The sequence below is a fragment of the Meriones unguiculatus genome, chromosome 7 (genome assembly GCF_030254825.1).
Source record: "Meriones unguiculatus strain TT.TT164.6M chromosome 7, Bangor_MerUng_6.1, whole genome shotgun sequence".
Classification (NCBI taxonomy): Eukaryota; Metazoa; Chordata; class Mammalia; order Rodentia; family Muridae; genus Meriones; species Meriones unguiculatus.
The window spans coordinates 33,916,769-33,944,334 of NC_083355.1; the positions used below are offsets into that span (position 1 = coordinate 33,916,769).

A 27,566-nucleotide genomic window follows, 5' to 3' on the forward strand; every position below is an offset into this window, starting at 1 on the left:
ACTGGGAACTGAGCCAGGGTCCTCTACAAGAGCACTGAGGCATCTCTCCAGCCCCTCAACAGCATTTTAAGCTCAGCTATTAGTGGTCCAGTACACAGTAGAAGAACATGGAACAGATTTTAAAGTGGGACAAGAATTAAGCTTTTATTGGTACTGACAGGCTTCATACTCTTCAGACAGAATCACCACGCAAAAGCTCATCTAGTACAGTTTTAGGTGGCCGGTAACTTCATCAATTAGTTCTACTGGTCCTGGCCCAATTCCCAGGACAGTTCGGGAGCCTGGCTCAATCTGAGTACGTCCAGCATCTTGGATTAAACTTACAGTCAGTCCCAACGCTTTCGCACGGGTGAGTAATTCAATGAGGGTGTTTTCATCTGGGGCTTTGACCACCACTTTGGGCTGGCCACAGTACTCCCACTCTTTGAGCACTTGAGGGTTTCTCCTTTGGATCTGCTTGTAGGCAGAAACAGCAGCATGAGCACACTGGGCAGCGACCTTCCCTTTCCCCATCTTTAAGTCAGTTCGAACCACAAGAATCATTTTGTATTCCCCACTCTCTCCCAAGATGCTTGCTTCAGTTCCCAACTCAGTGTCTCTATTTGTCTCAACTGTTGAGTTCTGGGGGAACATCCCAAGGTGGCTCCGGAGGCCCCAGCCTAGGCACATGCCACAAGCAACGCCAGCAGCCAAGCTGAGGGTACCAGGATGAGCCAAATACTCCATAACCAAAAACTTGGAGAGCATCTTAAGAGAAAAGAAAAAAGTTATTACTTAGAATTGAAGTTTCAAGCTATTCCAGTAAATCACCTACAAAGCAAGTAGTATTTTAGAACCACATTAAGCCATGCAGAAAAAGGCAAGATACATTCTGAATCATAAGCCTGGACCCTGTTTCCATCCATCCCCAAGTACTAGTCGATTCAAAAACCTATACAAAATAGTTTTGGTCATTTTCAACAATCAATCAGCAGAATCTTGTCCGTTAAAAACCCTACTGTACTATTCATTCTTCCTTAAATTGTGTGGAAAAGGAAATGATAGCTTGGCCAGTATGCCAGAACCCAAAGCAATAAAAAATAACAAACTCCATCTCTTTCTGGAAAGCAGTGTAAATTTGTGTCTACATAATAGAGTGTGGATTCTCACTGTCATAGTAAGCCTGTAAAAGGTAACACTAGGCCATGGGTCAAGATGCTATACGCAGAGCTGCAACACTAGAAATAAGCATGGACAGAAAACTTACCCAAGATCCTAAACCAACTTCATGTAGTATCTGAACACAAACTATTTGAAGTAGAACTCTTAAATTCAGTGAGTTTTTCAGAAGTGTAACTATCCTAGAGGCACTGAATGCCTGCCTTTCTTCCCTTCCCTCCACAGGGTTCCCCTCTACAGTCTACCAGGCCCTGGAACACAGGCTTTGCGCTTGCACAGTCCTCTGCTCTCAACTTTCCAAATGCTGGGATTACAGGAATGAACAACAAGCTTGGCTTGGATTCCTATATGTCGGTGCAAACAACCCTCAGTTTCTTCCTCAAGCACCTATATGCACGAAGCCACCAGTACTTAAATGACACCCTGGATTCGAGGCAATGTCCAGCCCAAGTGGAATAGATGGAAACATGTATTTTATCATAAATTTCCCCTTTATTCTACATAAAATAAAGCCATGTTAACATATGCTAAGTATTACAGATTGATAAAGTACCTAAGATTTTTCAGTTGAGGATAGTATAGCAGTATAAATTAAGATATAATTCAGAGCCAGGCATGGCACGCCTCTAATCCCAGCACTTGGAAGGCAGAGGCAGATGGATCTCTGTGAGTTCGAGGCCAACCTGCTCCACAAAGTAAGCCCAGAACAGCCAGTGCTGTTACACAGAGAAACCCTGTCTAGGGGAGGAAGGGGAGCCAAAAAAAAAAAAAAAAAAAAAAAAGGATATGATTCACAGCTGGACAGCAGCACACACCCTTACTCTTAGGCAGAGGCAGGAGGATTTCTGAGATCAAGGCCAGCTTGGTCTATACCCTGAGAAACCCTGACCACAAAAAGAACAAAACAGAAAGATACAATTCACGTACCAGGACATTCACACTTGTGTGATCTCCTGCCTCAGCCTCTTTGGGCTTGTTGTTAGCTAATATATCCATATCATTGGCATTTCCAGCACAGGTAGCCAAAGTGCAAGGAGTCAGGTCAAGCAGGATTCTAGCAAGCCGAGGCACTTTACATTACAGAAGCAAGTAAATTTTTTGGAGGCAATGGCGATCTATCCAGGACCTCACACAGGCTAGGCCAAGTGTTCTCCCACCAAGATGTAGGGCCAGCTTTCCTTTTACCTTTTAATTTGAAGCTTGGATCGGACGAGGTTGTCCAGGCTAGCTTTGAATTTCTGATCTTTCTACCTCTCCCTCCCAAATAGCTGGGATCGCAAGCCTGGCAACAGGCTGTAGAAGCAACTAAAACTTATTGACAAACAAGTATGTATCAGGTATAACATTTAACCTCCTCTAGATTGTAGCCCTATAGGAACTGGTCTGAGGAATACTGAGTTAAGCAATGATTGGTTGAGTACAGAATGAGGCAGGGTCTCATTACTTAACCTAGGCTGGCTTCATACTTCTTTTTTTTTTTTTTCAATGCAGTTTATTCAGGAACCTTGAACAATCCTCGGACCCTGGGGAAAGCCAGCCCACAGCTTAAATAGCCTCTGGGTAGCCAACCCAGGCGTGCCACGTGGGCAATGCAGATAGGTCCACATACATGGAAGCAAGCCAGATCCTCAGCCTTAGCCAAATGTGGAATTGTTCGTGACAGAGCACTCACCATCGGGAAGGTGGAAGGCGGAAACCAGCTCCATCTTTAAGGCACAGCATTCCGCAGCTCTCTACAGTTCCCCCTTTTTGTTTTAGACACATCAGGCAAGAGTAGAGGTCTGATCTCTGATATTAGAAATAAATTGGGACTTTGTACCGATGTTCATTTAGGTGTCATCCACCCAAGGCTTCATACTTCTAATTCTCTTGCCTCATCCCTGGCCTCCCTGGGAATGGGACTACGGAATGTCCCACCACATCTGGCTCCTTCAATTACAGCTTGTTTGTTTGTTGTTGTTGCGGCTTTTGAAAGTGGGTCTTCCATAGCTCAGGCAACTCTGAACTCCCCAGGAAGCCAAAGCTGACCAAAATTCTTATCTTCCTTTCTCCCAGACACATGGCACCACGAATCAATTTATGTGATGCTGGGGGGTCAAACCCAGTATGTCATGCATGCCAGACAAATATTCTACCAGGTCTTCAATTATAGTTCTTAGTCACTCAACAGCTACAAACCATAAAGCTCATTTATAGATCAGGTGGGCACATGAACTATGTAGCTCAAAACCAGGACAAGGTTTATAGTACAAACTTTAGATGGTTCAGCTATCTACTTAAACCCAAGTGAGTTGGTAATTACAAGTGTGTAAGAGTTGGTTTGCGTGCTTTGATTATTCATGATTATGTGACGTTGTGTTAACTCCCAAAATGAGAGATCATTTCATAATACAAAGCCTCTGATCTGGATACAGGATTATTTAAAGCATGACTATTTTCTCAGGGATACAACCATATAGGGTTGGTGATACTGGAATTCTAAGAAAGATGTAATGATGCTCGGAGTTCCTGAAAAAGAGAAAGCATTAAACGATGGCTGTCTGGATTAGACTTGGTTAAAAGCATGGACCTTTCAGAGGACTGAAATAAACGCAGATGATTAGGTAAAAGCCTGACTATTCTATGAGATTAGCTAGGAAAATCAGAGAAAAAGAGAGATACAGAAATATGGATATAAAAAACACACACAACTTAGCCAGAGTATAAATCTATAATGACTGAAGCAGAAACTAAAAAGGGATGCCTCTTTTTTTTTTTAAATGAAAAATGAATCAGATATAAAAAATCATCACAAGGGTTTGGACAGTATTAAGGTGAATGAAGAGCATGTGTAATAGAACTGTGAAGTATTTAGGCCTGGGAGTGCAACTGGACAGGTTTCTCAAGCAGGATTCACACCAAGTCTAGGACTCACAGGTGTCCATGGCAGACAGAAAAGGGCGCGGACATGAAGATGGAAAGGAATTGGAATGCTTGAGAGCTGTGATGTGTGTGGGGGTGGGGGTGGGGAATCAGGACACCTCTTCTTCCACCACAGGGGTCCTAGGAACTGAATTGAAGTTGTCAGGCTTGGGGACAAGTGTCTTTACCTACTGAGGCTTCACCGACACCCTTTTCTTGCTAGACTCTAGAGCAGTGGTTCTCAATTTTCCTAATGCTTTCACCCCTTAATATAGTTCATGTTGTAGCAACCCAACCATAAAATTACTTGGTTTCTACCTCATAACCGTAATTTTGCTACTGTTATGAAACATAATATAAAAATCTGATGTACTACACTGTGAGGGGGTCATGGCCTACCGGTTGAAAACCACTTCTCTCGAGCCTCCTGCATGTTTAGACAAGGACTCTGAGCCTCCTCCTGCCAGTCTGAGGCATCTTCCTAGATTGCCTAGCCTACTCTTGAACATGATCATGATCTTTTTGCCCCAGCCTTCTCAGTAGCTGGGATTCCAGGTGTGTGCCTGCAAACCTAGCTCCCTCTCCACAACTCTTTTCAAGGGACACATTTTATGCAGATTTTAATGAATAAAGCATTCAACATCCAAAAAGAGGGGTAGGGAAACAGAGAAACTAAGGCCAAGAGAAGTCCAATACAACAAATGTTTGGTAGCTGTCCACCAGATACAATTAGGAGTCCTTACAATTTCTAGGTTGTAAAATAAGCAAATATTCCATATAGCAAATCTGGGGCAAGTTAACCTCTCTACATAGTGTCTATTACAAGACGGATAATATACTATAATCTTTACCTATAAAGTTGTCAATTAAAATGGATTCACAGCCAGGTGGAGTAGTATATGCCTTTAACTCTAGCACTTGGAAGACAGAAGCCAGACTGATCTACATAGCAGTTTTCAAGACAGCCAGGGCTACACAGAGATCCTGTTTCAAGAATTACATAAATAAAATCATATTGCTTTTGTCAGGGTCCACCTAACAAGGAATAAAGCTAGGAGGTTATGAATAAGAGGATCTCATGACTGACTACGACAAAGACTGCCAGAATGAAAACCACTCACAGAGAACTACTTTCGTAGGCACAGCTGCTCAGTAAGTGCCTGCCCAAGCCTTGTTACTGATCCTTATAGCCAAGGATTAGTTCAAATCAGTTCATGTCCTCTCTTCACTGAGCCTTTAAAAATCATTCCTTGTCCTCTGCACAGTGGCCCACGAAGTTGACCAGTGCTCAGGAGGTGGAGGCAGGAGGACTGGAAGTTTGAGGCCTTGCAATGATTGTCCTGCCTCAGTTTCCCGATTGCTAGGCTCAACAGCGTCCTCAGCCACAGCTGACTCAACATCCTTTAATCCTTCTACAATTACCAGGAAGGTATTCATGTCTCCAGATCAATGTTCATTCCCAAATAAGCTCACGAATCTTCCATCAGTTTTTTAGGTGGATATTTACTGTTGTTCTGAACATTAAAAGGAAGCTGTAATTTTAATTTTTAAAGATGAGAAAATGAGGATCAACCAGAGAAGATGTGGTTGATCTAAAAGACCTAGCAGCCATTATAAAAAGCTGCTAAATCTCGTTTATAAAAACATACATCAGTGACAATCAGGGAAAAGAGAGAACAGTGAAAATTGCAGAGTCCCAAGTTTCCTGCTTAGGTCTCACACTGTGAAGAGGGCACTAATAAACTTAGGCTGCTCTAACCTCGTGTCACCACAATCAGCCATCACTGAACTCTAAAAGGCATCGCCGCAGTCTGTTTCTGCATCCTCACTAGAAAGGCACCAATACACTCAGGGCTCAACAGTACTCAGTCTCTGACAGTGCCTTTAACAGCAGAGTAAAATAACTATGTACACAAAACCCTCTTCTCGGGGCTTCTAATTAGCCGGCCTCAGCAAGCGTGTTTCATCAGGCCCCTTGCTCCAGATAACCTCCTGAGCCTCGCTCTACACAATCATCTACTCCACAGGTTCTTTTCATTTTTCAACCTCAAAACAAAACAAAAAGAACCTTTTTAAAATCTCTGGCCCACCAAAACAATTTCCCTCTATTACTTCCAACCTCAATTACCTGCTTCTCCTAAGCTCTGTATTGGTGCCCACTCTATCGAAAGTGCTAAAGAGCCACACATTTGCCACTGCTATCACGATTGTTTCTCTCTGGGTTTCAGACTTGAGTTTTGTGCACCACTCTCTGGTGACTTTTAAAACTTTAAACCGCCCTCTGAATTACTTAACCCAACTTTCACCCAATGCTCATCTTACCTGACAGTTTACAGTCTCCCGAGCCAAACCACCTGCTGCGTACCTGTACAGGGTTGCCCCTCTCTCTGTCTGCATCCATGCTGTCCACACGGTAGCCGTTAGTGCCATAGAATTAGGTACATTCAACTTATGTTCTACGGTTATGTTAAGCCATAATTCAAGTGCTCAATCATTCAACAACCCCAAAGTGGCTAGTGATCACACTATCAAACAGGGAGAAAGGGCATCTCCCAGTTGTCATCACCTAAGAAAGCTGTAAGATCTTTGTAATAGCCTCGTGTGCTTTGGGGGCCAGGTATGAACTACAAGAAAGTAATGCTATCCCAAAGAAGGGCTTGGGGGAATGAAACCACACTGGGACAACACTTGTCTATAGGCGTTTCCAGTCTTCTCCAATCAACCAATCAGTATTCTCTGAAGATTCACTGTGCACCAGGCACTGTTGCAAGGCCCCACGATAGATCTCTCAAAACAAAGATGACTTCTGCTTCTAGCTAGAGTTAACAGGCAATAAAGTCTGTCAGGCTGTCAGTGGTGAGGGAACAGCTGCTCCACACTGTCACTCTCAGAAGTGCCTTCTTTTAGGTACCTCAACTCAAGCAAAATCAGGATTTGTGGTTTCAACACAGAAAATTTTTCTTAAATATAGACTTTAAGCTCAGGGTTAGAAGAAAGAGAGACACTGAGAAAGATAAACACAACTTCTTACCCTAAGACCTAACCAAGTGTGGGCATGTGCTCAAATGAGAGTAGAAAAAAAGCAAGACATTCCAAGCTCAGATCTGGGTTCCTCAAGGGAGGGTCACAACTGCTTGGCATTAGTTTCACAGATCATTTTGGTCATTCTCAAGTTACATCTTAAAAGTAAAGGTGGCTGCCAAGAAACTTTTTTCCTCATTCTCTCTCACCACCCTCTCTCTGGACAGTAGGTGTCTTGGATGGAATTATAATTTGGCAATAAAAAACCAGAAGCTATTAAGGGTCAGGCCGTGGTGGCGTATACCTCTAATCCCAGCGCTCAGGAGACAGAGGCAGGTGGATCTCTGTGTTCAGGATGCTTAGGTTCTAAATGATGGCCTCCGGTTTCTGCCAGATTTCAACACTTAGATCTTTCAAGTATTCTTTATAATTATTTTCAATGAGTTCTTTTTGCTGGTCACCAAACCCAGAGTTTAACCAGACTGGGCAACTTGGCAAGACTCTGAGGTACAGTGATAAACCAGCCTGCCTCCACCTTAGGCTTGAAAGCTATCTTACAGTGTTTATGATTAAATTTGTTTCTCAAGGATTGGGCTACACCCTACCTCTAACCTTAACTACGAATGGTTCTGAACTGCCTGTTCCAGGAAACTGCAACCATGCCTTTGTTTCAAAAGGGTATTAATGATCACCTCGCAGCCATGTCTTGTTTTTCATTTGGAAACCCTCCTTTCCTGCGATATAAAAACTCTTTATCTTCCCCATGTTCATCCTGATCTCTTGAACCCCGCCTTTAGTGAGAGACAGACCGTGTATACGAATAAAAGCAAAACTTGCTTTAGGTAGCGCAAGCCTGTAATCCCAGCGCTCGGGGAGGGAAAGGCAGGCGGATCTGTGAGTTCAAGGCCAGCCTCTCCACAAAGCGAGTCCAGGACAGTCAAGGCTACAAAAAGAAACCCTGTCTCGAACCCCTCACACCCCCGCAAAGAAGCTTGCTTTAATTAAGGTGGCCATGATTTGGATCAGTGGTCTTTGTCCTTCAATCTATGATTAACAATAGCTTAGTGGTAGAGCTTGCCTTCCATGCACAACGTACATGAACCACAATAACAATAAATAAAAATACTTGTCAATCCATCCTTAGAATTATTTCCCTTTGAAGCTGGGCTCAACAATTCTGAAACGTATATTTAGTATTTATAGTTGTGAGGGCTGTTCTCCCATTTTCACACTACGACAGCTTATCAACGCTTAACTAAGTGAGGCGCTGCTAGAGACTAAAATTCTGGGTTCTAGCCCTTCCAAGCATCTTGGTTTCTTCTTCTAAAGGAAGGTTTGCAAGCCATTCAGTGGCCACGGGGCGGAAGACTGTTTATGAAGTAGCTGAAAGAGGGCGGATCGTGGGATAAGATGGTAAGATAAGCTTCGGTAGAGACAGAAAGAGCTACACTCCTCTCCAGGTTCCTGGAAGTAGCCGAGACTTACCTGAAGCACTACCCGCTCACGCCTTGCGGTTCTCCGCTCCTGAACAAGGAACACGCTTCGCGCGCGCCACCTACTTCTTCCGGGTTTTCTGAAAAACTAGTTCCGGATCAGGAAGTACGAAGCACAGTCATCCTTCCTCTTGTCAAACCATAGAGCCCGAACTGATAAAGCGGAACTGAAATCCCGCGAGGATCCTCCCGGTTTGCCAAAAGGAGGGTGGAACGTTTCTCTTCTGGAGGCGGGCACCTCGGGGAGGGGGGGGGAGCCGGACCGGAAGTGACGCGAGAAGTTCCGGTTGGCTGGAGCCCAGCGGCGGGTGTGAGAGTCGGTGTTGAGAGCCGCTTCCAGCTTCCTGAGATCCCAAGAAGCCGGGGTCTGAGCGGGTAGGTAGGCGAAGGCGGGGAGTCGGGAGCGCAAGCTGAGACTCTCCACGGCTCGGCTTCTTCCGCGGCTCTCTCGCTTGAACGGTGCAGATACAGAACACGCTGGTTTCCACTTGAGGAGTGTTTCAGGTCACTGCTGAGTGGCTGTGTCAGCTGGCGGTAGCCAGGGTATATGGGACACCTCTCCACGGTTGGTTACCGGGACATTGAATGCAGACACTCCCGACCGTTCCTTCCAGACTTGGAAGCCGTCCTTGGCTTCTACAGCGAACCTTACTCCCGGGGTGTCCAGAACCTTAATTTAAATGAAAAAAAATTAGTCTTTGCAGCTGATGACCGAGTTGCTTCTCAGGACCTTTCAGTGTGGTGTCTCTCCTCTCCAGCCTCTAGCGCATTATGCCTAATGTGTTTTTAAGAAATGTAGGCATGCGGGTGTCCTGACAGCACAGAGTAGTCATCTCTCAGAGTCCTTACTGTGGACCTTCTCCTCAGCTCTTCCTCCAGCTGTCACATGAAAGAGGGCTCTCTGCTTTTTCCAAACCCCTAATCCCCAACATTTGTGTTTTACTGCAGTGGAAGTACTTGGAGCAAGACAGAGCACGGAGGTTGACTTAAAAATCTTTACAATTCCAAAAAGAGTGTATGGCCTTGTGTTAGGCAGCTAGCTGGGTTACTTTTGACCTGCAGTTGGTTTTACGTAGCCATCTTTTGCTTTTCTTGTACTCCATCAAAAAAAAAAAATCTAAATGCATAAATTGGTGCTGTGTATGTATATTGACAATGTAATTTCTTATCTTGACTTTCAGTTCTTCCTTGATGTTTGTGAGACATTTTGTAGACAGACTGATCATTTAGAGAAGCTTTACCTGTGTTTCTCTTGGCATAATGAAGAATTTAATATTCCAACTGTTTTATTTTTTTCGAGACAGAGTTTTTCTGTGTAGCCCTGGGCGTCCTGGGACTCACTCTGTAGAACAGGCTGTTTTGAACTCAGAGATCGGCCTGCCTCCCAAGTGCTGGGCCAGGCTATATTCCAACTGTTGGTATCTATGAATTGTGTTATCATTGGGTGTGATTTTAGGGGAGAAATTTATTTACTAGGCAGTAGTTTTGTGTATACAAGGTTACATTTTTAATTCCTTGGGGAGAAAGATGCTGGTATACCAAACAAATATGACCAGTTTGTATAGGTGCAAAATGATTCCAAAGTGGTAATTTCTGCTGTTTAACTTATTTGCCAGTTATTTTAAAACACAGATGCATTTTTAAGGGTTGTATCCTTCTTAGATACATTTAACAATACAGTTAAATCACTGAGGCACACAATCCAGAAGAAAATGTGCCTATAAACACATACTTGAACTACTCTAGCAAATGGTTTGATGCTTTTATCAGTTTACATTCAGCTAGCTTAATCTGTTCTCATGTCCTTATTTTTGAGTTAGCAAATTGTTTTACACTTGTCTTGAAATGAGATGACAAGGTTTTTTGACAAGTGTAATTGTAAGTCTGATATATCATAAATTTAAAAACTAATTAATTTACTTAGTGATTACAGAACTGCCAAGTTCTTTTAATCTTTTCTCTGTCTCTTTTTATTTTTTGTTGTTGTATTTGAGACAGGGCTTTACTATGTAGCCCTGGCTGTCCTGGAATTCACAAAGAACCTGCGTCTGCCTCCAAGTGCTGGGACTAAAGGCAAGGGTGACCGCACCTGGCCAGATGTTTTTTTATGTTCTGTTTGTTATGTTATCTTTTGTTTGTTTGTTTTTACTTTTCAAAGGGCTTCCTAACTTTGGCTCAAGTCACCATTTTTTTGGCTTTTGAAAGTCATTATATTTTATTTTACTTTTGAGACAAGGTCTTATTCTGTAGCTCTGGATGGCCTCAAACTCAACAGAGTCCTGAGACTAAAGGCCACTACACCCAGACAGATATTTAATCTTAAATTAGATAACCTGGATTAAAGTCTGAACTGCAACACTTACTGAGTAAGTGGCAAGTTGCCCAGTATTCAAAGCTTCTCCGGATTGTGTTGATAAAAGGACTCACTGTTTTATATGACTGTTGTGTTTGGTGAGATGGTACTTGTGAAATCACTGTGAAAGTGCAACTATGGTGTTTTTACTCAGAGAGTTAGAGATGCATATGTATAGAATATGTTACTTTGAATTATTTCAAAATTTGATGATTTATAATCATGTCTTTACTAATCTGCATGTGCTATCACCCATATTTATGATGATGTTCTTTGCCCTACTTTTGAACACAAGAAAGCCAGCTATGAGTGGCTTGAAACTAGTCACCATGGTTAATAAGAGTGGCGGGAAGCAGAGCTTTGCATTTGAGATGAAAGCTGACCTTGTTTGGTTATCATGTAATGTCAGCTGAGAATTCCAGGTACAGAAGACACTGAAGTTTTTGCTGCTTATGTGTAATTGTATATATTATCATGTATGATAATGACTAATCGTTAGAAGTAGCCTGCCTTTGCTTGTATTTAGTAAGAATCCTTATTATTTACTGAAACCAATATTTAGAATTGCAGTTAACTCTTAGGAATGCATGGTTAGCACTTGCTCATTTGATAGAGGGGAAATTTAGGACCTAGAAACAATCAATAATTGGCTGTCCTGAGAACTTCGAAAGTACGTAATGCCAGAGCCTGATCTAGACTTGAGTTCCTAAGTGTTCTTTTCATTCTTCTGGAGTTGTCCTCAGGCAACTGATAGCTTTGGCAATTGTCTGCTTGGCGTAACACTGTTTTCTTTTATATGTGAAAAGGGGATGTGTGTTTGTGATTCCCTCCCCACATTGTTTCTTTAATCTTGTAAATTGTCCAGAAACAAACTGCTCAGTGAGATTAACAGGGCAAGTGAGGGAGGGGAAGCCTGTGGTCACAGTGTTTGGAAGACTGAGGTAGGAAGACATTGAGTTCAAAGCCAGTCTGGGACGGACTACATAGTAAGGCACTGTCACAGGTCAAATATTTAAAGTGTTCAGTAGGATGTGGTAAGGAAAGAAAAATACTTATATTTTCCTGAACATTCTCAGTTCATGATTATATCAGGCATTGTGAAATGTCATCATTAAGTGGAAATGTCAGAAGCCGTGTAACATCTCTTATATTGAGTGTTGCTAATGCATAGGAGAAAGCTGAATTAATTTTTTTCTTCCTGATATAAAGAACTTTCTGAACTACTAGAACACTGATTTCTATTTTATTAATTTTCATCTACAGGGTCATTTCTCTAACTGTCATTCTAGGTAAATAGCCATGATAGAAGAATAAAGGCTCTGTTTTTAACCTTAATTCCACTGGCCTCATAGAACCCGCTTAGTGTCTCCTCTGCTGGGGATGATAGTGGTGGTGCAGCTGTCATCTCTAATCTCCCTAACTGCTGCTTGTGAATTTCTCTTTCATTTGGAAATAAACTTTGTAGATTAGCAAACCTGAGAAGCCAGAAGCACTGAAGCAATCATAACTTCATTGTGGTTCTGGCAGTTGATAATCTGCTTTCACAGAGATGTGCAGATATTTTTTAGAGTGAACGTGTTGGAGGGTGGTGCTAGGAATTGAACCCAGAGCCTTGTGCCAACTGTTGTGGGCTCAACTGCTGGCTAAACTGCAACACCTAGAGAATTTTTTTGTTTGTTTGAAGTTTTTTTTTTTTTTTTGGTTGGTTGTTTTTGTTGTTGTTTATGGACAGTTTTTTCTTCGCTAGTCTGGAACTCATTATATAGAACAGTCTGGCCTGAAACTTACAGACTTACAGACTTGCCTGCCTCTGGACGCTGGAGCGAAAGATGTGAGTTATCACTCCCTACTAGAATAAACTTTTAAAGACTGCTCTCTCTAGAAACTCTATTCCGTTTAGGATGCTAACTTTGGATAGAGTTTGCTGACCCGAAGTTATGAAATATATAAATCTTTATATAAAGCTGATTTTAAAATCTACTCCTTGAGGGACTGGAGAGATGGCTGTTCTTCCAGAGGACCAGAGTTCAATTCCCAGCACACACATGGCAGCTCACAACTGTCTGTAACTCCAGACCCAGGGGATCCAACACTCTTACACAGGCATACATGCAGGCAAAACACCAGTGCACATAAACTAAAAATAAATCATTAAAAAAATGTGCTCCTTGAATATTTGGACAGGTGAAGTTTAGTCATATTTAAAATAAGCAGTGAAAATCCCTTGAGCAATTTTACTCCTGCTTATCTATCTACCTATAATTACTGCAGTTGTTAGTGTCCCCTGACTCTTCTGTAGATTGTTGTGGTGTTTTCTCTTCTTTGTGGCATTCTTTCAGGGTAACTGTAGTCTTCCTCATTTATCTGGAAGGACCACTCCAATAATGTAAAGAATTATTACATTTCTTGAGTTGAGGTTCAAGCATGGTGGTGCCCACCTTTATTTAATCCCAGCTCTTGGAAGGCAGAGGCAGGTAGATCTCTGAGTTCAAGGCCAGTTTGGTCTACAGAGTGAGTCAGAAGTATACAGAGAAACCTTGTCTCAGGAAAAAAAGAAGACTGGGACTTGAAGCCTTGGTTCAAATTCCATCACCATTACCACGACTCAGTTGGTTGCTTAACCTCTTGTTATCTTGGTTTCTTCCTAGGGTGTGACCACAGTACCCTTGCTGTTAAAGGTCAGTGAGTGTATTCAAGGAGAGCATTGGTTGGCCAGAGTATGGTTGCCGTCATTTGGTGGCTCAGATGAGCTGTTCCTGAGAACTCTTTCCCAGCCTTCTTTGAAAAGCATATCACTATGTTAGTGCTTACTTGGCTGCCATGTAATTATTAATGCAGTGTCAATAAGTAAATATCTTGGTGTCAATCGTTTTTTGTTAATATTTTTACAACATATGTGCAATTCTTATTGAAAAGAACCACTTTTGTAGCCATTCTCTTGTGCTTTTTTATATTATTGTTGATAGCTTTCTTCTGTTCGTTTGGTTCGTTGGTTTTGGTTTTTTGAGACGGGGTTTCTCTGCGTAGCCTTTGCTGTCTTGGAACTTGCTCTGTAGATCAGGCTGTCCTCAAACTTAGAGATCTGCCTGCCTCTCAAGTGCTGGGATTAAAGGTGTGTGCCACTATGCTCAGCTATTTTTAAATTAGTTTTTAACATGTATTTATGTATTTAGTAATTGTATGTTTGTGTCTGCAGAATTCAGAGGACAACTTGAGGGAGTTGGTTCTCTCCCCCCATGGGTTCTAGGGATTGAACTCAGGATTGAATTTTGCACACTTACCACTCATGCATGTTAGGCAAGTGTTGCACCACTGAACTACACTCCCAACCCCTATTAATGTTTCATTTGTAAGTTACAACACAGAATTTAGGAACTAAAGCCAACTATCTTAACATTTAATAATGTTTTTTATCACTTTCTTTGCAGGGAAAAATCATTTTCAGTGAGATCTGTTGTTACACTATCTATCTGTTCAATGATCCAGTTGATAAATGACTTAGTTACTTTTTTATTGCTGTGGTAAGACACTTACAGCTTGAGAGGATGCATACATAACTATCATGGCACAGAGATTGGTGGCAGGCAGTGTAGTTGTAGCTAATAGCTGAAAGCTTATGTCTTTATCCTCAAGCTCAGGGCAGAGAGAGAGGGCTATCTGGGCTTTTGAAACCTCAGAGCCCACCCACAGTGAGACACCTAATCCTTCCCAAATGGTTCCATCCTATTCAAACATATGTGCCAATAAGGCCATTCTCATTCAAGCCACCACAGTAGGCAAACATCTTATGTCTTAGGTCTTATACCAGATTCTGGGAAAAGCAATAGAGAATTGAAAGTGTCGTGAAGAAAACAGGCAAGGGCCTTAGAAAGCTAGCAATGTGTATTTGTACCTGTTTCGGGTTGAAGCACTTGGAAAACAAAAGGGTTGAGCAAGGCAGAGTTCAGGCCATGGGGTTTTGCGGTTCGTGGGAATGAGTTTGCATTTGGTTTTGAGTACAGTAGGTTGTTTGACAGTTTTAAGTAGAAAACCTGCTTATATCTGGTGGGTGAATTGAAGAATACAAAAAAAAAAAAAAAAAGGGAATAAAGTCAAGCATAGCGGTGCATAGCTATGGTTCTTCCACTCTGGAGGCTTAGGTCAGAGGATGCCCTGAACTCTGGAGTGTGAGAGGAGTCTGAGCAACACGGAGAGACCTCAATTCAGGAGGGAGAAAGAAATTATGATTCCACTGCAGTAGTGCAGGTATAGAAATGAAGAGAGAAAGAGGACCTAAACTAGAAGGGTGACCAAGATAGAGAGAAGATGGCTCTGCAGTAAAGTTACCTGTTGCCGTGTCTCACATCCTGAGTTCAATCCCGGGAGTCCACATGTTAGAGCAAGAGAATTGACTGCAGATGTCCTCTGATCTTCACATGTGCTCCATGCAAGGAACAGTCCTCTGCCCCACCAATCATAAATAAATGTTTTGTTTTAAATATCTAGAACAGTATCTAAGTATATTTGAAATAGGATATCATCTTAGGTAAAAGATGATTTTTTTTTTTTTTAAAGTTGGGAATGACTACCTAGCTTCTGGGTTTATTAACTGGTGCTTGTTCCAGGTAACCATAGAGGGAAGGTTTGGGCGAGACCATGATTGGCTTCTGTTTGTTTGCTTGTTTGCTTGCTTTTGTTGTGTTTCATCTTTTTCTTTTTTTATGGGGTTGGGGGGATAGGGTTTCACTGTGTAGCCTTGGTTGTCCAGGACTTCCTTTATAGACCAGGCTTGCCTGGAACTCATAGAGATCCACCTTCCTCTGCCTTCCTGAGTGCTGTGATTACAGGTGTGTGCCACGATACCCATATAAGAAGGTAGAAGCCAGGTGTATTTGTGCACAGCTTTAATCCCAGAGGCAGAGGCAGGTGGACCTCTGGGTTCAAGACCAGCCTGGTCTACAAATTGAGTTCCAGTACTACCAGGAACCCTGTCTCAAAAATAAGTATAAGATGCTGCTGCTGCTGCTGCTGTTCTGATGATGGTGGTGGTTATGTAAATAGGAGGAGGAGAGATAGCTCTTAGGTAAAGGTGCCTGCTCCAAGCCGAAGGATCTGAGTTTGATCTCTGGCACCCACATAGTAGAAAGAAAGCATCAACTCCTGCCAAGCTGTCTTGACTTCTATGTACTGTGGCCTGGGCAATACCTTCCCCTCCAACACAAGTAAGTAAGTGTAATAAAACTTTAAAACAAAGAAGGTAGGCAGGCATTGGGTAGGAAAGGGTGTTAAATTTGACATGAATAGTCATCGTACTAGTGCCATTACATACATAAATCTGGAGGCCAGAACCAAAAGTACAAATTCCAGAAAATATTTTAAATCACAGAACCAGATAGATTGCTTGGGGACATAGGGAAGGGAGAGGCCCAACATCAAATACAAAGCTAGGACACGGAGATAAAGAGAGTTTAGGGGAACAGCAAGATGGCTCAGAAGGTAGAGGCATGTGCTACCAAGCCTAGTAACCAAGCCTACCTAACCCACGTTAGGTAGGGAGAGAAATGGTTCCTGCAGGTTGTCCCATGACCTCCACACATACTGTGGCACCCCCTTCCAACACACAAGTGAAGGTGTTTGCTGCCAAACCTGACACCTGAGTGCCATTCTTAAAACCCACATGTTGGAGATAGAGAACACACTCCTACATGTTGTTCTCCGATCTGTACACGTGGGTTGTGGCATGTATGCACTCACATAAACATATAATAAAAAAGTGAAAAGAAAATGTGGGCAAAGAATGGTCATCTGTGCAAAACTAATATGGTAATGGGGCAAGGAAGATGACTCAGCAGGTAAGAGCAATGGCTGCTCTCCAGAGGACCCGGATTCAGTTTCCAGCACCCACAAGCTGCTTCACAACTATCAGTAACTACAATTCCAGAGGACCTGACACCTTCTGGCCTTTGCTGGCACCAGGCACACACACGATACACATACATACATGCAGGCACTCACACATACACATAAAAATAAGCGTAAAAAGAATAAAGTTGTGTTTTTTTTTTAAAGCTTATACAGTGGTTATGTCTAGAAAGTAGAGTAACTGGAAAGTAAGGGACAGATGGGAGCAAGATTTTTGGTACACACAAGCTTTTAAGCATTCAGAATGTCTTTAAGAAGTGGTCACTTTGTCTCATGCTGCTGTCACATTCCATGAACCACTTCACTGGAACTTCTTCCAGAAACGTTTAGGTGTATAGGTTACAAAAGGCATTGATGGAAAAAATACTCAAGGTTCTACACACATAGATTTTAAAGATCTTTTAAAAGACATTATGGTACAGTCATCCCTTGCATCCGAAAGTGTTGATTTCAGGGCCCTCTCAGATACCAAAATGCATACACGCATGGAGCCCCAGCACTCAGGAGGGAGACTGAGTGGGGTAATTGCCAAAAGTTTGAGGCCAGTCTGATCCACGTAGCAAGCCTGTCTTTAATTCCCCAAGACTTAAGAAATTAAGTTCAAGTGATTTCCCATGCTTTCTCCTTCAAATAATGTATTTTCAGAAATGACATTCTCTAACTGGCATAACCATATGACAGTTTCTGTTATCTGCTCCCAGCTGGTGGTCTGATAGGTTTTTTTCATGGTGTTCATTGAGTCAGGATATACTACTCATTTGGTTCTTATTCATTTTCTAACACTCATTTTTGCAGGCCCTGAGTCATAGTTTTAGGGCCTCTGCAGCTATTCTGGAGTGGCCTAAAACATGCTTAATACATCTAGCCAGGTGTGGTGACACATGACTTTAATCCCAGCACTCTGGGACACAGAGACAGGCGGGTTGCTATGAGTTTGAGGCCATCCTGGTCTACAAGGTGAGTCCAGGACAGCCAAGCCAGAGAAACCCTGTCAAGAGGGGCAGTGGGCATTCTTCATAGGGTAGATACTTCTGAAAGCAAGGAAGGTTACGGAAAGGTTGAATGCTTAAGTTGGCTTGTGGCTCACATGAAGAGCAAGGTTCAAGAACCTGACTTGATAGGATGTTAATTTCATTGCGGCACAATGTTGCCAAGAAAAGGAGAATCCCTTGGTCTAGTGCTCTTACTTTCTTTTCTTTCTCTTGCTAACTTTTACCTTTGGGAATTGCTGTTATTGTGTCATCACTATTGTCTAAACATTTTTTTGATACACACATGCACACAGTTGTATGTGGATCTGTGCGTGCATGCCAGAGCATGCATGTGGCAGCTGGGGGACAACTTGCAAGAATCAGGTCTCTTCTTTTGCTCTGTGGGACCTGGGATTGAACTCAGGCCGTCAGCCTTGGTGGCAGGCACTGGTACCACTAAGCCATCTTGCTTTAGTTCGGGAAGAGAAGTATCTTGTCAACACAGCAGCATACTCCAAACTGTTACGTAAGGCCTCGCTGTGTCTGGATGTTGCTTTTAGGCTCGTTGCAAACCTGGTGCCCCCCCCTTTGGGGGGGATTCTCTAATTTTGTTTTGCATTGTTTTTGTATTCTAAATGGGGCTAATGTTTAAAGTGAATGGAGTATTATAGTACAGACTACAAAGAACCTTTGTGAGATGGCTTAGCAATGCTTTCTAAGCATTTCTGCCAGAAACAAACAAAAACTGCGTATTTTTATACCAACCTTTTATTTTAAACACAGCCTCTAAAGATATTTCTGAAATGTTATTTGATATTCGGTTTATGCTTCTGTTCTACTTCTGTCTTCTGAGCTAATCCACAAATTGAATTTTTGTAAGGAATATAAAGTTTAATTTAGCAGCCTCATTCTATAACCAACGGTAACTGATACTCTACACCCTCACTGCAAAGGAGGCTACACTGAAAGTCAAGAATTTATGCTAGATTCTTGTTTGAGGACATTTCCATCTTTTAAACAGAACCCTTCCATGTTCAGGAACTTGACAGTGTGTCATGATACATGATCCAAAATTGATCCTACTCCAGTGAATTGTGAAAAGTGACTAAAAGTTATTCCATCTTATCCTACCTATGTAGGCTTCTTTTAAAGTTTCTGCTTGTTTTTTAAACAGGGTTTCTCTGTGTGGCCCTGGCTGACTTGGAACTTGCTCTATATACCAGGCTGGCCTCCAACTCAGAGATCCAGCTGCCTCTGCCTGCTAAGTAATGGGATTAAAGATGTATACTGTTATTTAAAGAATGAAAAAAAAAATCTCAGATCCCTCTATTTTTACTGAGAAAGACTCAGAAGCCAGATACTGGGGTGAAAACTTGCTAGCTCAGAGAGGAAGAGAAAGCACCCAACTGACCTTCCTTCTAGTTCATGTCCCAAAGGAAAAAGCCAGAAACCAAAAGCTTGCTAGCTCAGCTGACAGCCGGGGAGGTAAAAGCCAAAGAGTTAAAGAGCTCCTTCTCCACTCTGTCTTAAACACCCTTCAACTCAAGGCCCCTCCTTTCTGCTTAATCCCTGTAGGCTAGTTTCTTGCTCCACCTTTTGACCTAGGGTTACCTTTATTAAATGCTGTGTACAGAAAGTTCTGGATTAAAGATGTGTGTTAGGGCTGAACCTCATAAGTTTCAGGCTAGCCAGAGCCAGAATATGTCACAAACAAACCAAACCAAACCAAAATAAACCAACCTACAATAAAATCAACAGGAAGATTACATTTGACTGCCCTGTAGATAAGCACTATTTCTATATGCCCTTTTCCTAATAATAATAAAAAATTCCATGGGTATGGTTGTTTTGCCTCCATGTATGTTTGTGAACAACATGTATACCTAGGGGACCAGAAGAGAAAGTCAGATCTCCTGGAGCCAGGTTTTTACAGTTCACAATCTCAGGGTTCACAATGGGATCAGATGTCTGCAACAGTGTGCCACCACTGCCCAGCCTAGATTTTTTTTTTTTAATGTGTATAGGTGTTTGCATGTTTATGTACCATGTGTGCTTGGTACCCACAGAGGACAGAAGAGGGGATTGGACCCTCTGGAACTGGAATTTACAGGCAGCTGTGAGCCACTGTATGGGTGCTGGGAACCAAACCCCAGATCCTTTGGAAGAATGCCAGTGCTTTTAACTACTGGGCCATCTCTCTAGCCTGCCATGTAGGCTTTTATTCTCAAACAAATCTGGAGGGGATGAGGGCTTCAAGACAGAGTTTCTCCATGTAGCCTTGGCTGCCCTGTCCTTTGTAGACCAGGCTGACCTCGAACCCACAGAGATTTGCCTATGTCTGCCTCCTGGAGTGCTGGGATTGCAGGTGTGCACCACCACTGCCCAGCATCCTCAAATAACTTTTAATGGGTTGTCCTTTTAGTCCATTTCAAAATGTTTAGATTATGGGGAATGTTATCTAACACAACAAGCTAAGAGTTGTGATTCTGTGGGTGCTCCTCCGTACGCTGTGAGCACCAGTTAGGTAGGCTCGTGTATTTAAAAAAAACTGTGGAAGGCAAATGCCTGTAAGGGAATGTGGAGGGTGGTATTCATGGGGTTTACCGCATAGAAAGCACGTGCAGGGGCTGGAACATTGGCTCCACAGGTAAGAACACAGGTTGCCCTTCCAGAGGATCCAGGGTTGGAGCCCAGAACCCACATAGTGGCTCACAGCCACCTGGAATTCTGGCTCCAGGAGATCCAGTGTGCATCAGGTTCACATGTTATACACAAACGTACATGGAGGCAAAACACCTATACACATGGAATTTTTTAATATTATTATTAAAGGAAAGGGGCATAGAGAAATAGCGCTTCTGCCTGCAGGACACTTAAATGTAATCTTCCTGTGTGATTTTATTGTGGGGCTTATTTTGCTTTTGTTTTGTTTGTGCCATATTCTAGCTCTGGCTAGCCTGAAACTTGGGAGGTTTGTCCAGGCTTTGCCTCCTGAGTATTAGGATTACAAGTTTGTGTCATCATGTGGCTTGTCTTGTTTTGTTGAGCTAGGATCTCACACTGTGGCGCATACTGGCCCAGAATTCATTATGTATCTCATGGCGATATGGCTGCCGTGGCTGTTTCTGAACAACTGGGATTACAGGTCCAAGTCAGTATTCCTAGAGCTATAGACTTTCTCTTGAAATGGAAAAGCTAACTTATCGATAATCCCCCTAGGTAAAATATAAACATTAAAAGATGAAATGAAATGAAGATGGGCATGATATGCAAATATGCTGAAATGTAAAAACTTAAATTACCCAAAGAAACGTTTAAAAAGGAAGAGAAAGTACAGGCTCAAGATGAATCAGCAGTTAAGAGCACTGACTGCTCTTGCAGAGGACCTGAGTTCAAGTCCCAGAACCAACATAGTAGCTCACAACCAAGTGTAACGTCAGTTCCAGGGGATGTAACACTCTCTTCTGGCCTCCATAGGCACTCCACACACGTGATGCACAGGCATACATGCAGGCAATCATCCATACACATACAATTTTTTTATTAAAGAAAAATTAGAAGAGAGAGCCGTAAGTAGAAGTAAGATTTTTTTTTTTTCTTTTCTAGCTATAAAAATTTTAAGCTGTTTTAGGCTGAGAGGGGAAGCAGAATTGGGGTTGGGTATAAATAAGTTCTATCTTAGGGAGTAGTCAAGGCCAGCCTCATCTAAGAGTGAATTCCAGGACGGCCAGAGCTACACAGAGAAAAAACAAACAAACAAAAAAGAAATTCGAATTAGTAAACATAAAACTAAATGTACTGTAGAGATTAGTATTCCAACCAGCTTTATAAACCACAGTGCCGATTTTCTAATATTGCAAAGAGAAATACATAGATTGAGAGTGTTTCTTTCAAAGTTCTCCAAGAAATAATCTCTATTTTGCCCTGACCCATGGGGCTTCAACGGGGTTCCTAAGGTGGAGAGATTGGAAGGAATGGGGGGCGGGGTAGGGACAAGAGACGCATGAATGAAAGCCAAGTCTGTTCATCTGGTCAAGGCTTCCGTTTATTAGAAATTTTTACCCAACTTATATAGGGAGAAGGCAGGAAAGGGAGAAGGTTAATTTACTGCTGCAGGAAATAGGAAGAGTGCTTTCATGGGTTAAATATTGTACCTGCAAGATACCATAAGGATGTTCTCTTAAGATATCTTACAGATGCTCTAACAAAGGATGTCCTCACAATCTATCACCCATGATTTAGGGTCTTAGATAACTCTTTCACTACATAGCCTTAGGTCTCCATTAAATGACCTTTGCTCTCTACTTGGCTTTGGCTTCAGTAACTACCTTTGTCTCCACTAGATAGCTTTGGCTTTGGCTTCCGTAGATAGCTTTGGCTCCCGGCACTATTTAGTTTGAAGAAATTGTGTTGCCCACAGGTCAACACACACCATATTGTTATTGAAGGCCTCTTTGTATCTGAGAACTGTGTTTCGGTTTGTTGTAACTTGTTCTGTGACATTTTCTGACTCACTTCTGCTTGCCTGTGTGTGTATTATAGGAGTTGGTTAGGCTTTGTTCCTTGCCAAGGTCCTTCTGTGATCTGATTATTCTCAGAATATTCATAAGGCACTGTCATGTGGAACATTCTGCTTTTGAGAGGAGGAGAATTGTCACTATATAGAGGGTATTTAAAGCTGGGTGATTAGATGACATCATTAGGGGGTGTGAAGAGACTGAAAAAGGAACCTGGGACCAAGCTTCGAATAACTCCAAGAAGTAGAAGCACAAGGAGCTGTGAGTGGAGTAGCCAGAGGAGTGGGGAGGAAACCAGACCTTTCAAGAGACACCCAGCTAGGTAAGATGCTCAGTAAGATATTAGTGTTCTTGCATTTGCCAGTGTGAACATTCATCATTAATGTTCCTGATGAAAGACATGTCTTGATTCCCTGATCTGGGGCACCAGGAGGCTCCCTGTCTGTCTGCAGCTCTGTTGAAAACTATCACTGAAGAACAGAAATGGGACGCACTTGATGGTGTTGATTTGCCAGAGAATAAAGAAGCCAAGATTGATGGCACAGAGAACTGAAGGAGGCAAGTGAGCCAAGTCCCTGAAAAGGTGAAAGAGCGTTAGTACGATTGTGTGATATGTGTTTCCCACAAGGCCTTTGACTCAAGTCTGTGCTCAAGTGGGCGGGAATGTGCTTCAGTAGATTTAGTAGCACAAGGACTGAGGATGCCCACTCTGCTTTTGTGTATTAAAAAAAGGGCTGAAGATCTTTTCCTATTCTGCAGTTTTGTTCTGGAAGCAGGACAAGGACAGGAGCCTACCACAGACGGCCTCTGAAAGACTACCCAGCAGGGTATCGAAGCAGATGCTGAGGCTCTTAGCCGAACTTTGGGCAGAGTGCAGGGAATCTTATGAAAGAAGGGGGAGATGAAAGATCTGGAGGGGACAGGAGCTCCACAAGGAGCCCAACAGAGCCAAAAAACCTGAGCTCAGGGGTCCTGCAGAGGCCGATGCTCCAATCAAGGACCATTCATGGAGAGGACCTAGACCCCCTGTTTAGATGTAGCCCATAGGCTGCTCAGTTTCCGTGAGGGTGACCTAGTATGGAGAACACAGGCAGTCTCTGACATGGACTCAGTGGCTCTTTGATCACCTCACTAGGCCACAGAGAAAGAGGATCTAGACAGTCATGATGAAACCTTATAGGCTAGGGTCAGATAGTAGGGAAGGAGGACCTCTCTTATCAGTGGATTAGGGGAGGGGCATAAGAGGGGGTGGGAGAGTGGGACTGGGAGGAGATGAGGGAGGGGTACAAAGTGAATATATTCTAATATGTAATAATAACAAAGAAGAAAATTTTAAATGTAGGGCCGAGCTGGGCATGGTGGCCCACACCTTTAATCCTAGCGCTTGGGAGGCAGAGGCAGGCGAATCTCTAAGTTCAAGGCCTGGTCTACAAAGTGAGTTCCAGGTATCCAAGGCTACACAGAGAAACCCTGTCTGGAGAAACAAAAACAAACAAACACTAAAAAAAAAAAAAAAAAAAAAAAAGGAAGGAAGGACTGAGGCTGTAGCTCGGTGGAAGAGTGTTTGCCTCACGTGCATGATGTCCCAGGATCATTCTCCAGTAGTGCCCATCCCTAAAAAAGGAAAGAAAGGAAGTTGATAGCTAAGAAAATAGATGAATATCATTAAAAGTTTAATGTTTAGAATCTCACAGAACCGGCACCTAATGAACGCTTGATAGATATTTACTGAGTAAGTGAATTTAAAATGGCTATATCGTTGTATTTTTATTTTTCCAGGTATGTTCAGTTATTCATACACATCTTAAGAATGCAGAATAGTCTCAAGGACATGGCAGCTTTGAAGAGTTCTGCAGTGTGTGACAAAGAAATTGTGTTTTAAATTAGGACTTGATTTCTGTGGAGATCTGGGTGTGGAGGGGGACTGTCCTCATCCTCCCCCACAGCCGCCCAAGTATTGGGATTATGAGTATGTATCACCACACTCAGCCCCTCCTAAATGGTCAAAATGCAAAAAGAGGTTTTGTTCTGTTTGCCTGAGGCCCTGGCTATCACACCCAAGGCCTTGAACATATCAAGGCCAGTGCTTTACCACTGAGCCATATCCCCACTCTCAAGAGGTTCTGATATGTTTATAATCTGACTGTATGGAACCCTTCTTTCTTAGTTTATTTGCCTTTATGTTGTAATTTCTTCTTCAGGAAATAAAGATTTTTTTAAACTTATTTTTAAATTTGAATTTAATTTGTTTGTAAAGTAGACTGACTAAACAAAAATAATTTGTATCCCTAGGTTATTTCTAACAAATAAAATTCCAAATTATTTTATGTTTTATAGAGAGCATTTTCGAGAAGGAAATACCAGTAAGTTATTTTTAGCATGTTGTATAAAAACAGATTATTTGCTTAAATAAAAATTCCTGTTACAGTATTTAAAAAACAAAACTTTTAATTGTACAATACCATTGTTATTAAATTCTGCATTAAATAGACCCAAGTTGTTTCGAATAAAACTCTTTTGTCTATTTAAGATGACACTAAAGACTAAGGGAAAGAATAAATAGGGGGAAATGAGTTCAGTTAGCAGAATGGTTTTGCAGGAGTGGGGGCGGTAGTTTGCTTCATAAGGCAGGCCTTCCTAAGTGTGTGTTTGTGTGCATGCGTGCCAAGTGTGGTTACATGGTCTCAGTACCAACTAGAACTCATTATATAAGCCAGGCTGCTCAGCCTCCTAAGTGGTGGTAGTGAAGTGTGTGTCACAATACCCAGTTTATGCTCTGTTCTTTTACCACAAATTGATGAAATCTTACTTGTGAAATATATGGATGGTAGGCTATGGGTTTTGCTGAATCCATACCAACAGTTTCAAGCATCTTTAAAACTTACATATAGTTTTCAAGTTAGCTAACTTGAAGGGCTTGGCGGTAGTGGGCATGCCTGGACTCCCAGTACTAGGCACAGACAGGAAGGTCTCTGTGAGCTCAAGGATAGCCAGGGCTCCATAGAGAACCCTGTCCTGAAAAGTATAATAAATGAATGAATGAGTGAATAATTGAATAAAGAAGGTAGACATTTTTTCATTCTTGTAGACAGGTGTTTCAGAAATCCTCAGTATACTTCATTAATACTAGATTTCCGCTTGTAAGCCATTTTGATGCTCTGATTTTATGTGTTTTCACTAAATAACTGTCATTCTTTTATGGTAATAGTTTGGGCTGTATTGTGTTTTGATAATATCTTCACAGAAATTTGACATAAAATCAAATTTGGAATGCATTGTCTTTTGAGGGCCTGCTTCTCTTCCTTGTGTTAGGTAATATGTGTTGAATTTAATATGAAAGATGTGGCTGGAGCTGGGGAGGTGACCATGGCAGGTGAAGTGCCTGTCGTGCAAGCATGAGGAGAGGAGTTTAGATCCCCAGAACCTATATAAAAGCTGGGCATGGCAGCATGCATCTGTAATCTCAGAATGCTGAGACAAACTCTTCCCTGGAGCTCATCGGCTACCCAGGCTAGCTGACGCGGTGAACTCCAGGGTCACTGCTGTCAACCTCAGGCCTTCACACACACACCCCTGTGCATACACCACCCCTCCCTCACAAAGATGAGCCTATATGTGTTTATATGTTACATATATTTCCTTTAGTTTTTTGTACCTGTTGGTAATCCACGTTGTCCCTATTTTACAAATTAGAGCAACCAGTACTCTCAGAACTTAGGAAGCTGAAGTAAAAAAGTCTGTTGTGGAGTTCAAGTCCATCCTGTGCTACTTAATGAGTTACAGACCACCGTAGACTATGGAATGGACCCTGTCTCAGAACAGTAACAAAGTTAAACTCATTTGTAGAGATTTGCAGGCTTGTTTGAGTAGTAGTGAAGGTTAGGTTAGTTCTGTTGAACTCTAAACCCCATTTTCACTCTATAGTCTTTTTATCTAATCTCATTAAATCCCCAATTTCATTCTATTGTGTTCTAATCTGTCTGATGTGTTCGTTTGATTTCCTGCCACGCTCTCCTGAAGATGAGCTTTATCCTGCTCATATTAATAACCTCACCTCAGGGCCTGTTGCAGAGTAGTGAGTGAGCCACAGTGGTATCTCCGATAAGGTAGCATGAGGTTGGTCTTCTGGTTTAGGTAGTTTCTAAGTTCATTGTCTGTGTGCCTCCTACCCTTTGGATGTCTTAGGGTTATTTTCATATAGACGCATACACATGCATATTCTTTTGTATAAATGTCCTGCCCCTGGCCACCCATTGATCACCTCCTCTGTGTGTGTGTGCACATATATGTGAGCAGCTGGAGGCCATAGGTCACCTCAGGCATTGTTCCTTAGTCACTGTCTGACTTGTATTTTGAAATAAGGTCTTTCACTAAGACCTGGGACTCAAACAGTAGGCTAGGTTTTCTGGCTAGCAAGTCCCAGGGCTCTCCTTGTCTCCACCTTGCCAATGCCATGGTTACAGACACACGCTACCACACCTAGACTTTTGTATGGGTACTAGGGATCAAACTCAGGTCCTCCTGCTTGTGGCTAGTGCATCACTAACTGAACTGACTCCTTCACTTATGTTTTTGAAGTCTTAGACTGTAGTCTGTGCTAGGCTGGCGCTCTGGAACAAGTTGCCCTCACACTTGTGGCAGTTTCTTCCTCAGTGTCCCAAGTTCTGAGATGACACCAGGCCAGGCTCTTACTTTTGGAGAACTTGTTTGGTAGTTCCAGCAGTGGAGTACAGCAACTCTAGTACCCTTGGCTGGCAAATGACCATCCTCTTTAACCTACCAAGCATGCATCTTTGGAAGAGACATACATGGAACAGTGAGGGAGGGAAAGGACACCAACTTAGGTAGCTGAATAAGCCAAATCAAACTGGCAATCAGTGGGGTTGCAGATTTTGCAAACAGGTCACACTCATATCTGTTTATCTCTTTTATGGATGAATGAATAAAATGCATTATTTGAATATCTAGCTCTTCCCTTTTTAGGCTATACAATCATTTAGCCCACACTGGCCTTGAACTTCCAGTCCTTCCACCTCAACTTCTGACATGCTAGGATGAAAATCAAATGCCACTTTGATGGTTTTATGTGTTGCTCGGGATTGAACCCATGGCTTTGTGCATTCTAAGCAAGCATTCTACTACCAACTGGCTATGTTGTTAGCTCCGTATATTTTTAAACATGAAAATCCTATCTTCTGTGCCCACCGCCTGTCAGTGTTTCCTACATAAAGCTGACCTGTGGTCGTGGATC

The 27,566-nt window shown here is 42.3% G+C and overlaps 2 protein-coding genes across 5 annotated transcripts in view; one reads left to right on the forward strand and one right to left on the reverse strand.

The window, feature by feature from the left end:
- Positions 1 to 117: 117 nt before the first annotated feature.
- On the reverse strand, positions 118 to 8,721 carry Ptrh2 (peptidyl-tRNA hydrolase 2). Its single transcript, XM_060387062.1, has 2 exons — positions 8,566 to 8,721; positions 118 to 747 (listed from the first exon to the last, which is right to left on the reverse strand). The coding sequence occupies exon 2, from the start codon at positions 745 to 747 to the stop codon at positions 202 to 204; it is 546 nt and encodes a 181-aa protein (XP_060243045.1). The 5' UTR covers positions 8,566 to 8,721; the 3' UTR covers positions 118 to 201.
- A 75-nt stretch (positions 8,722 to 8,796) lies between these two features.
- Vmp1 (vacuole membrane protein 1) overlaps positions 8,797 to 27,566 on the forward strand; it is a 96,655-nt gene continuing 77,885 nt past the window's right edge. The window contains exons 1-2 of one of the 4 annotated variants that reach the window (XM_060387060.1): positions 22,489 to 22,637; positions 22,746 to 22,873. In XM_060387060.1, coding sequence (XP_060243043.1) covers positions 22,813 to 22,873 — 61 coding nt within the window. In that variant the 5' untranslated portion in view covers positions 22,489 to 22,637; positions 22,746 to 22,812. The other 3 variants (XM_021645855.2, XM_021645856.2, XM_060387061.1) reach the window with 3 other exon arrangements.